Raw genomic sequence first — 12,111 nt, forward strand, 5'->3', positions numbered from 1 at the left:
CATTGGAGTGAACAGGCAACCTACAGAATGGGAGAAAATTTTTGCAATCTACTCATCTGACAAAGGGCTAATATCCAGAATCTACAAAGAACTCCAACAAATTACAGGAAAAAAACAAACAACCCCATCAAAAAGTGGGCAAAGGATATGAACAGACACTTCTCAAAAGAAAACATTTATGCAGCCAAAAGACACATGAAAAAATGCTCATCATCACTGGCCATCAGAGAAATGCAAACCAAAACCACAATGAGATACCATCTCACACCAGTTAGAATGGCAATCATTAAAAAGTCAGGAAACAACAGGTGCTGGAGAGGATGTGGAGAAATAGGAACACTTTTACACTGCTGGTGGGACTGTAAACTAGTTCAACCATTGTGGAAGTCAATGTGGCAATTCCTCAGAGATCTAGAACTAGAAATACCATTTGATCCAGCCATCCCATTACTGGGTATGTACCCAAAGGATTATAAATCATGCTGCTATAAAGACATATGCACATGTATGTTTACTGTGGCACTATTCACAATAGCAAAGACTTGGAACCAACCCAAATGTGCAACAATGATAGACTGGATTAAGAAAATGTGGCACATATACACCATGGAATACTATGCAGCCATAAAAAATGATGAGTTCATGTCCTTTGTAGGGACATGGATGAAGCTGGAAACCATCATTCTCAGCAAACTATTGCAAGAACGAAAAACCAAACACCGCATGTTCTCACTCATAGGTGGGAATTGAACAATGAGAACACATGGACACAGGAAGGGGAACATCACACACCGGGGCCTGTTGTGGGGTGGGTGGAGGGGGGAGGGATAGCATTTGGAGATATACCTAATGTTAAATAATGAGTTACTTGGTTCAGCACACCAACATGGCACATGTATACATATGTAACTAACCTGCACGTTGTGCACATGTACCCTAAAACTTTAAATATAATAATAAAAAAGAAAAAAAAAGTCTCACCCAGATTTAGGTTGAACCCTTTATGGGTATTTTCATAAGTTCACTATTAGAAAATTACACAGGTCAACTTAGTTGGCTTGTTCAAGTAAAATATTTTACTTTACCCAAAGAGCAGCACATAAATCCTTGATACTAGTTCCAAGTTCCAGATCTTTAAGTTTGCTGTCAAACAAATGAAGCTGTTTACGTTTCCCAGCTTTTATCCGTGTTGAACCTATATATAAACAAGTAAAAAAACTTATGATATATTCAAATAACTAAAACCCATACATAAAACATACATACACACCCTAATAAATTCAATTAATCCTGAAATGGCAAATGAGTTATTTTTGAACAAGCTAAAGTCAATCTCATTAATTAAAAGACACAGTCTTCTAAAACAATGTTGTCCTGAAGAACATTCTGTGATAATGAAAACTTTCCATATCTGCCCAGTCCAATACTGTAGCCACTAGCTACACGTGGCCGTTAAATACTTGAAATGTAGCACCTATGACTGAGTAAATAAAATTTTAATTTATTTTAAAATTTAGCCACAGTTGATTTGCTCTAAAATATGAGGGAATAATCTTTGATATTACTAAAACTATTTTGTGCCCATGAAATGTACTATAATCAGGAGAGTTATTTGATTTCTTTGACTTTACATGCATTTTTCAGTGTTTCTAAGAAAATTTTAACAGTTATTATTTTATCTCACAACAATTCTAAGGTAGTCAATACATTAAATGCTAGGTAAGTAGATTTAAATATGCTTCAGTTTTCACGACACTGTATGAACTCTAGATATAAAGCATTTTTAAAAGGAAATAATGAGAAACAAAAATATGCACTAATTCTAATGAAATTCTGGTCCAGGTGTGGTGGCTTACACGTGTAATCTCAATGCGTTGTGAAGCTAAGGTGGAAGGATAGTTTGAGGCCAGGAGTTTAAGACTGGCCTGCACAACATAGCAAGACTCCATCTCTACAAAAAAAAGGAAAAATTTTAAAAACTTGCTGAACATGGTGGCATGCACCTGTAGTCCAATTCTACTCTGGAGGTGAGGCAGGAGGATGACTTGAGCCCAGAAGTTTGAGGCTGCAGTGATCTGTGATCATACCACTGCACTCAGCCTGAGTGACAGAGCAAGGCCCTGTCTCAAAACTAAATAAAAAGAAGAAATTCTGGTACATAAATCAATAATATTTGGCTGTAATGCTTCTTTATTTGCTTAAATAACACTAGCACTTGACACTGTATCTCTATGACAAACCACTACAGCGAGAGGCATACTAATTGTATAAATAATGTAATATAGTCATTCTATGAGAATAAGAACCATGGTGGAAGAAACTACTATCCTCTAATTTAATAAATTACATTTTATAGTCACCTGGCATATTGTTTGGAAAGCATGACAATGGTATTAATGTACACCATGCAATGACAGCGGCAAAAAGAAAATTAATCCACCAAGTCCATAGCCATTCTGGACTACCATTATTGTCTGTAGTGCTTTAATAGAGAAACATGAAAAAAAAAAAAGCAACTTTAGGTATTTGATTACAACAAAACCATAATCAAACAGAGTGGAGAAAGTGAGAGTGAGAGAGGGAGGGTTGGAGAGTGAGACAGAAATGGAACTTTTTTGTTAATTTGTCACTATTGTTTGTTTTGTTGAGTAGGAGTAATTGTGAGTCCCCAATTATGTGCTTGTTTTGTCTTACAGGATTCTAATATTTTCGCTTTTGCTTCTTTTTCTTGGCACCACTCAGGTAGCAAAAGGTACTTGTTTCTTCCTATTTAACTTTTTTTTCTCCACCAGAAGCTATGTATTTGGAACACTACCTTTTTAAATCTTACCTTTCCTTTAAAATCATTCTTAAAAATCAAGCACTGAGACCTTTATGACAAGTTTGGCCCTTTATGTTGCACAACTGAAGCTTTTTATGGCATTTAATCCTTTCAGTTACAAATATTTTGAAATCCCTTTCTTCTAGTCCCTTCTCTGAACTTTCAGATTTAGTGTGAATGTATCCTTCTAGTTATTATTCCAAATCACCCTTAGGACCCTTTGCTGTCTTCTGTCTTCTCTGCAATTTTTCTTCATCTCCCTTTGCTCACCATAAAGCCTTGCAGTGGGGAAGGTGATATGGGAAAGTCGAGGATTCTATGCTGGGATTTGTTATTATTCTCATTTTACTCATAATTATTTTGCAGTTTAAGCATACTTTGTCTTCAATTAATGCTGAAGCCAGGGATTTGTGGAGAATTTTCATAGTTGTGAAGCTATTCTGTCATTTAAGGAGGAGATTAGGGGGAGTTGATTAATACATAGACGCCACTGTCTCCTACTTCACACACATTTAAGACCCCCTCCAAACAATCGTTGTGGGAAAATGCTCACATCCACAGGAACCACAGTTTTAGAAGTGCTGGTTTTTCATGGGTGTTTCTATTGCCAACAAAGATCTGGTGAACAACTTCTTACGGACCTTGTCTTTCTACATTTCATAGGAATGTAGAGAATGTACACTGTCTTCTTCACTGATGGGACAGCTCTTTGTCCACTGCTAGCATTATTAAGGAATAGAAATTCCAATTTTCCTAGGGTTGCAGTCTTGATTGTCATTACCCACTTGTCATATATATATATATATATATATCTGCATATGCTACACTCAGGGAGTTTCAATTCCAGATTGTCACTAGGGCTGCATGTTTCCTCATTGATTATAATAGTCAGGAGTTTTTTTCACTTTTGAACCCAGCTATGTATTCTAACTATATACATTATATTACATGTGATTATTACATATGTGTATATAATTGTGTACCCGAAAGAGGTAGGGAAATCAACTAAAAAAACTATCAATTGGGAAAAACAATGTAATGGTTATATATAAAATATAGAGATTCCATTCACAATACTAACAAATGTATGAAATGCATAGGAATAGGCTTAATGGAATATGTTCAATAAAGGAAATTATAAATCTTTATTGAAGGGTATAAAAGAAAAACAGAGAAAATAGTGTAACATACCATACGTATGAAAAGATAACCGTCCTAATGTGGTCCATAAACTCAAGTAATTCAAATCAAAATGCTTTGATTAAAACCTGAGATTATAAAATTTAGATTTGAGAGTCATTTTGCAAACATAGCCCCAATGTTGGATGAAAAACAATAATAAATGGGTACTTCTCCTACTAAATAGCAAACTATACAATAAAGCTTTAGTAACTAAAATATTGTAATATTGGCATGGGAATAGAAACGTTTATCAGGGAATAGATTAAATGAGACAAGAAGGAAATCTATGGATACAGGTAACTTCAGTTTATGATGAAGACGGTATTTAATATCAATAAAAAACACATAATGATACATAAATGTCATCAGTGCAATTAGATATCCTGTTGAAGGAAAAAGAGAAGCTTGACCCATGCCTCTTATATGCAAAAATAAACTGAAATTGAATGTTAAATATAAACATATAAACACATTTACAAAAGTACTGGAGAAAATATAGTCAAATATTTTAACAAGTTTATAGAGCATAAGAACTTCTTGTCCTAGCCAGAGCAATTAAACAAGAGAAAGAAATAAAGGGCATCCAAATCAGTAAAGAGGAAGTCAAACTGTTACTGTTCACCAATGATATGATCATATACCTAGAAAACCATAAAGACCCATCCAAAAATCTCCAAGAACTGATGAATGAATTCAGTAAAGTTTCAGGATAATGTATCAATGTAAACAAATCAGTAGCACTGCTATTCACCAACAATGTCCAACCTGATAAACAAATCAAGAACTCAATCTCTTTTACAACAGCTGCAATAAAATAAAATAAAATAAAAATACTTAGGAACATACCTAACCAAGGAGGTGAAAGACCTCTACCAGGAAAACTACAAAGCACTGCTGAAAGAAATCATAGGTGACACAAATGAATGGAAGCATATTCCATGCTCATGGATGGGTAGAATCAATATTGTGAAAATGACCATACTGCCAAAAGCAATCTATTGATTCAATGCAATTTCCATCAAAGTACCAACATCATTCATTCTTCACAGAACTAGAAAAAACAATCCTAAAATTCACATGGAACCAAAAAAGAGCCTGCATAGCCAAAGCAAGGCTAAGTAAAAATAACAAATCTAGCGGCATCACACTACCTGACTTCAAAATATACTACAAGGCTATAGTCAGCAAAGCAGCATGCTACTGGTATAAAAATAGGCACATAGACCAATGGGACAGAATAGAGAACCCATAAATAAAGCCAAATACTTGCAACAAACTGACCTTTGACAAAGCAAACAAAAATTTTAATCGGGGAAAGGACATCCTATTCAACAAATGGTGCTTGGATAACTGGCAATCAACATGTAGAAGAATGAAACTGGATCCTCATTGTCCACATATACAAAAATCAACTCAAGTCTTACCTTATTGTCTTACCTTATACAAAAATCAACTCAAGATGGATCAAAGACTTAAATTTAAGACCTGACATCATAAAACTTCTAGAAAATAACATCATAGAAACTCTTCTAGATGTTGGCTTAGGCAAAGAGTTAATAAACAAGAATCCCAAAGCAAATCCCAAAAGCAAAAATAAAGATGAGACCTAATTAAACAGAAAAGCTTCTGCACAGCAAAAGAAATAATCAGCAGAGAAAACAGACAACCCACAGTGTGGGAGAAAATATTTGCAAACTATGCATACGACACAGGACTAATATCCAGAATCAACTAGGAATTCAAACAAATCAGTAAGAAAAAAACAATCCCAACAAAAAGTGGGCAAAGAACATCAATAGACAATTCTCAAAAGAAGATATACAAATGCCCAACAAACACATGAAAAAATGCTCAATATCACTAATTATCAAGGAAATGCAAGTTAAAACCACAATGAGATACTACCTTACTCCTGCAAGAATGGCCATAATTAAAAAATTAAAATTAGTAGATGTTGATGTGGATGTGGTGAGAAGGGAATACTTTTATACTGCTGGTGGAAATGTAAACTAGTACGATCACTATGGAAAACGATATGGAGATTTCTTAAAGAACTAAAAGTAGAACTACCATTTGATCAAACAATCTCACTACTGGGTATCTACCCAGAACAAAATAAGTCATATGAAAAAGACACTTGCACATACATGTTTATAGCAGCACAACTTGCAATTGCAAAAATATGGAACCAGCCTAAATGCCCATCAACAAATGAGTGGATAAAGAAAATGTGGTATATATACACCATGGAATACTACTCTGCCATAAAAAGGAACAAAATAGGCCGGGCACGGTGGCTCATGCCTGTAATCCCAGCACTTTGGGAGGCGGGGGGATCACCTGAGCTCGGGAGTTCAAGACCAGCCTGACCAAGGTGGAGAAACCCCATCTCTACTAAAAATACAAAATTAGCCGGGCGTGATGGCACATGCCTGTAATCCCAGCTACTGGGGAGGCTGAGGCAGAAGAATTGCTTAAACCTGGGAGGCGGAGGTTGCAGTGAGTCGAGATCGCACCATTGCACTCCAGCCTGGGCGACCAAAGTGAAACTCCATCTCAAAAAAAAAAAAAACAAAAAAAACCAGGAACAAAATAATGGCATTTGCAGCAACCTGGATGGAATTGCACATGTTCTCACTTATTAGTGGGAGCTAAACTATGAGCATGTAAAGGCATAAGGAGAAATGTAATGGACTTTGGAGACTTGCAGGGAAGGGTAGGACGGGGGGTGAGGGATAAAAGACTACACATTGCGTACAGTGTACACTTCTCAGGTGGTGGGTGCACCAAAATCTCAGAAATAACCACTAAGGAACTTACTCAGGTAACAAAAAAAAACACCTGTTCCCCAAAAACTATCGAAATAAAAAAACAGAACTTCTTACGCAAGAAAGAACATTCAAAGTTTATAGAAAGAAAAATATTGACATATTTGATGATATAAAAACTTTTGAAGTTTGTATAATATACCATATACAAAGTTCAAGGACAGATTGGGAGAAATTATTTGTCATAGGTCTAGCACACAATTAATACTCATAATAAGTGAAGAATTTTTATAAATCTATAAGAAATAATGAACCAATATAAAAATAAGACAGGAAATAAGCAGCAAATTCAAAAAAATACAGAAGGTTAATATACATACTGAGTCCTAATAATACATTCTCTTTGAGTAATTTAATAAAAGGGACTATTTAAGTGACATAAGGAAAGTTTAAAGAAATCCGTATGGGAAGAGATGGTATCCTGGGTCTTGCAACAGAAGAGAGCCATTACCACCTGAAAAGGTGCCTGAAGAGGCAAGAGGAGACAGAAGTTAAGTGAACTCTACAGGTGGTTGTATCAGAGAGTCGTAAGACAAATGTAGCCTTTATTAAAGAGACACCACCAAGTCATTGAGATTCATCAGGAAAGGAGAGGAAAGAATAAATATCCAGATTTAAGTTTCCTCATGCTCTCAGATCTCTTGCCAGTGCTCTTCACAAGCCAAGCCTAAAACTAAGCTAGATGGTAAAGGAGACCATTGATGTTGTCTATAATAGGTCAACCTCTTTAGGTACAGAGCAGAGTGGAGAAAAGTAGGGAGTGGAATTATAGCAGCAAACTGATGATATCCAACACAATCCATCACTTTTGTACCTCAGAATCTGTTAGTGCTCTTTGCTGGAAAAAAAAAAAAATCTTGGATGAGAAAATTCTTGAGATAACTACACCAAATCCTGTTAGCTATTATACAATTATTGGGTTATAACAATTCAAATATATTTGCAACTGAAAACTAAAACATTGTTGTAGAAGATGTTGTTAGTGTCCCATTTGTATTATGTCAGCTAGGCATTCATCACTCCCATATATAACAAATGATTAACTTTGAATAGCAGGAACTTTATGCTTGGCCCAGTTCTCAGAGAGCAGGTCAGAAATACCTAGGGTTTAATAATAACCCCAGGAGCATTGCTTGACCAACAATTTCCAGGAGTTAGTGGACATATATATATATATATATATATATATATATGGGATAACTCATATCTTACATTGTCTGCCAGAGTTCTCCACTGGGATTGAGTCCTAGTTGCCCCAAGCAGTAAACTGCTCAATATAATGAACACTTTATTGTCTTCTTTAACTTCCCATGCTTATTTCCCCACTACCCTATCATGCTTCCTAGTATCATTTCTCAGATTAATAGTGTGCATTCATGTATTTATCTCAAATTCTTTGTCTCAAGTACCTTGAGAGAAACGCATTATATCTAAAACAGTTACCATTACCAGGGCTTATCATACAACCTAGAAGAATAAAAATTAGAAGAAAATTAACACAAAACCTAGTTGCTACTGTCCCTGCATCATTAGTAGTGACAAGGTCTGAGTTTACCATCACATCTTCCTTCATTTACCATCTATCATTCGAATACCTTACCCTCAGTTAGCACCTTGGTTGGAAAGAATACTTCACCTGGTGAGGTGACCCAAACTATCATTCCTGTAAGATCTGAGCCTTAGTGGTATTTTCTTTAGTGAGTTGAGGCAGTTATTCATTAAAGAGAACTACTGAACAATGTGAATACTAAGAATCAAGTAAATCTCCTGGATTTCAAACAAAGTTGTGCCTGTCTCTGCTATATAGCAGAAACCCATTCCTCCCCCACCAGAAACTCAGAATATTCACATTAGTTAGTATTGTGATTCTCTTTTTCCTTTTTAACTTTTATTTTAAGTTCATGGGTACAAGTGCAGGATGTGGAGGTTTGTTAAATAAGTAAATGTGTGTCAGGGGTTTGTTTTACAGATTATTTCATCAACCAGGTATTAAGCCTAGTATTAATTAGATGCTTTTTCTGATCGTTTTCCTCCCCCCACCCTCTGCCCTCCAGTAGGCCCCAGCTATTTTTCCTTTCTGTGTATCTATGTGTTCTCATCATTTAGCTCCCACTTATAAGAGAAAATATACGGTATTTGGTTTTCTATTCCTGCGTTAGTTTACTAAGGATGATGGCCTCCGGCTCCATTCATATCCCTCCAAAGGACATGATCTCATTCCTTTTTATGGCTGCATAGTATTCCATGGTGTATATTTACCACATTTTCTTTGCCCAGTCTATCATAGATGGGCATTTAGATCAATTCCATGTCTTTGCTATTGTGAATAATGCTGCAATGATCATATGCATGCATGTGTCTTTATAATTGGATGATGTTTATCTTTGGGTATATACCCAGTAATAGGATTGCTAGGTTGAATGGTATTTCAGTCTCTAGGTCTTTGAGGAATTACTGCACTGTCTTCCACAATGGTTGAACTAATTTATACTCCCACCAAGAGTGTAAAAGAGTTCCTTTTTCTCCACAGCCTCACCAGCATCTGTAATGTTTTGACTTCTTAATAGCCATTGTGACTTATGTGAGATAATACCTCATTGCAGTTTTGATTTGCATTTCTCTAATGATTAGTGATGTTGAGACTTTTTTCATATGATTGTGGGCCACATGTATGTCTTCTTTTGAGAAGTGTCTGTTCATGTCCTTTGCCCACTTTTTAATGGAGTTGTTTGTTTTTATTCTTGTAAATTTATATTCCTTATAGATGCTGGATATTAGACCTTGGTCAGATGCATGTTTGTCAAAATTTTCTCCCATTCTGTAGGTTGTCTGTTTACTCTGTTGATAGTTTCTTTGGCTGTGCAGAAGCTCTTTAGTTTAATCAGATCTCAATCGTCAATTTTTGTTTTTGTTGCAATTGTTTTGGTGTCTTCATCATCTTTGCCCATGCCTATTCCTGAATGGTACAGCCTAGGTTTTCTTCTAGGATTTTTGTAGCTTTGGGTTTTACATTTAAGTCTTTAATCCATCTTGAGTTGATTTTTGTATATTGTGATTTTTGTATATGGTGTATATGAAGTTCTGATTTCTTTGTAAACCTCATCTTTACCAAAAATACAAAAACACTATCCTGGTATGAGGATGCATGCCTGTAGTCCTAGGTACTCCAGAGGTGGGAGGATCACCTGAGTCCAGGATTCGAGGCTTTAGTAAGCTGTGATTATACCACTGCACTCCAGCCTGGGTGACAGAGTGAGAATTTCTTTAAAAAAAAATATCAAAACTGGTGGCAGGCAAGAGATCTTGTGCAGGGGACCTCCCATTTATAAAACCATCAAATATCATGAGACTTATTCACTACATACGAGTACAGTATGAGGGAAACTTCCCCCATGATTCATTTGTTTCCACTTGGCCCTGCCCTTATCATGTGGGGGTTATTACAATTGAAGGTGAGATTTGGGTAGGGACACAGCCAAACCATATCAGTGGCCTTGAATGTTCTTTTGTATTTATGTGGTATCAGTTGTATATCTCCCATTTCATTTCTAATTGAGCTTATTTGAATCACCTTTCTTTCTTTCCTGGTTAATCTCACTAATGGTCTATATATTTTGTTTATCTTTTCAAAGAACCAGCTTTGTGTTTCATTTATCTTTTGTATTTTTGGTTTCAATTTCATTTAGTTCTGCTCTGATCTTTGTTATTTCTTTTCTTCTGCTGGTTTTGTGTTTGGTTCATTCTTGTTTCTCTAGTTCCTTGAGGTGTGACCTTAGATGGTCTAATCATGCTCTTTCAGACTTCTTGATGTAGGCATTTAATGCTATAAACTTTCCTTTTAGCATTGCTTTTGCTGTATCCTAGGGGTTTTGATAGGTTTGGGTCACTATTATCATTCAGTTCAAAGAAATGTTTAATTTCCATATTGATTTCATTATTGATCCATAATAATTCAGGAGCAGGTTGTTTAATTTCCATGTATTTGCATGGTTTTGAGGCTTCCTTTTGGAGTAGATTTCCAATTTTATTCCACTGTGGTCTGAGAGGATACTTGATATGCTTTCGATTGTCTTAAATTTATCGAGACATATTTTGTGGCCTATCATACAGTCTATCTTGGAGAATGTTCCATGTGCTGAGGAAAAGAATATATCCTGCAGTTTTGGGGTAGAATGTTCTGTAAATATCTGTTAAGTCCATTTGTTCTAGGGTATATTTTAAGTCCATTGTTTCTTTGTTGACTTTTTGTCTTGATGACCTATCTAGTGCTGTCAGTGGAGTATTGAAGTCCCCACTATTATTCTGTTGTCATCTATCTCATTTCTTACATAGAGTAGTAATTATTTTAAAAATTTAGGAGCTCCAGCATTAAGTACATATATATTTAGGATTGTGACACTTTCCTGTTGAACTAGACTTTTTATCATTTTATAATATCCCTCTTTGTCTTTTTTAACTGTTGTTGCTTTAAAGTCTGTTTTGTCTGATATAAGAATAGCTACTCCTGCTCACTTTTAGTTACCATTTGCATGGAATATCTTCTTCTACCCTTTTACTTTAAGTTTATGTGAGTCCTTATGTATTACGTGAGTCTCTTGAAGACAGCAGATACTTCGCTTTCTTCTAGGGTTTTTATGGTTTTAGGTCTTACCTTTAAGTCTTTAATCCATCTTGAGTTAATTTTTGTATAAGGTGTAAGGAAAGGATCCAGTTTCAGCTTTCTACATATGGCTAATCAGTTTTCCCAGCACCATTTATTAAATAGGGAATCCTTTCCCCATTGCTTGTTTTTATCAGGTTTGTTAAAGATCAGATGATTGTAGATGTGTGGTGTTATTTCTGAGGCCTCTGTTCTGTTCCATTGGTCTATATGTCTGTTTTGGTACCAGTACCATGCTGTTTTTCTTACTGTGGCCTTGTAGTATAGTTTGAAGTCAGGCAGCGTGATGCCTCCAGCTTTGTTCTTTTTGCTTAGGATTGTCTTGGCTAAGCAGGCTTTTTTTTGGTTTCACATGAAGTTTAAAGTAGTTTTTTCCAATTGTGTGAAGCAAGTCATTGGCAGCTTGATGGGGATGGCACTGAAACTATAAATTACCTTGGGCAGTATGGCCATTTTCACAATATTGATTCTTCCTATCCATGAGCATGGAATATTCTTCCATTTGTTTGTGTTCTTTTTTATTTCGTTGAGCAGTGGTTTGCAGTTCTCCTTGAAGAGGTCCTTCACATCCCTTGTAAGTTGGATTCCTAGTTATTTTATTCTCTTTATAGTAATTGTCA

At 35.7% G+C, this 12,111-nt stretch overlaps 1 protein-coding gene across 4 annotated transcripts in view; it reads right to left on the minus strand.

Moving 5' to 3' along the window:
- SLCO6A1 (solute carrier organic anion transporter family member 6A1) overlaps positions 1 to 12,111 on the minus strand; it is a 148,739-nt gene that overhangs the window by 94,831 nt on the left and 41,797 nt on the right. For 2 of the 4 annotated variants that reach the window (XM_054489032.1, XM_054489031.1), the window contains exons 5-6: positions 2,361 to 2,482; positions 1,086 to 1,195 (exon numbers count right to left, since the gene is read on the minus strand). In XM_054489032.1, coding sequence (XP_054345007.1) covers positions 1,086 to 1,195; positions 2,361 to 2,482 — 232 coding nt within the window. The remainder of the gene's footprint in view (positions 1 to 1,085; positions 1,196 to 2,360; positions 2,483 to 12,111) is intronic. The other 2 variants (XM_054489034.1, XM_054489033.1) reach the window with 1 other exon arrangement.

Source organism: Pongo pygmaeus, chromosome 4 (assembly GCF_028885625.2).
Source record: "Pongo pygmaeus isolate AG05252 chromosome 4, NHGRI_mPonPyg2-v2.0_pri, whole genome shotgun sequence".
NCBI lineage: Eukaryota > Metazoa > Chordata > Mammalia > Primates > Hominidae > Pongo > Pongo pygmaeus.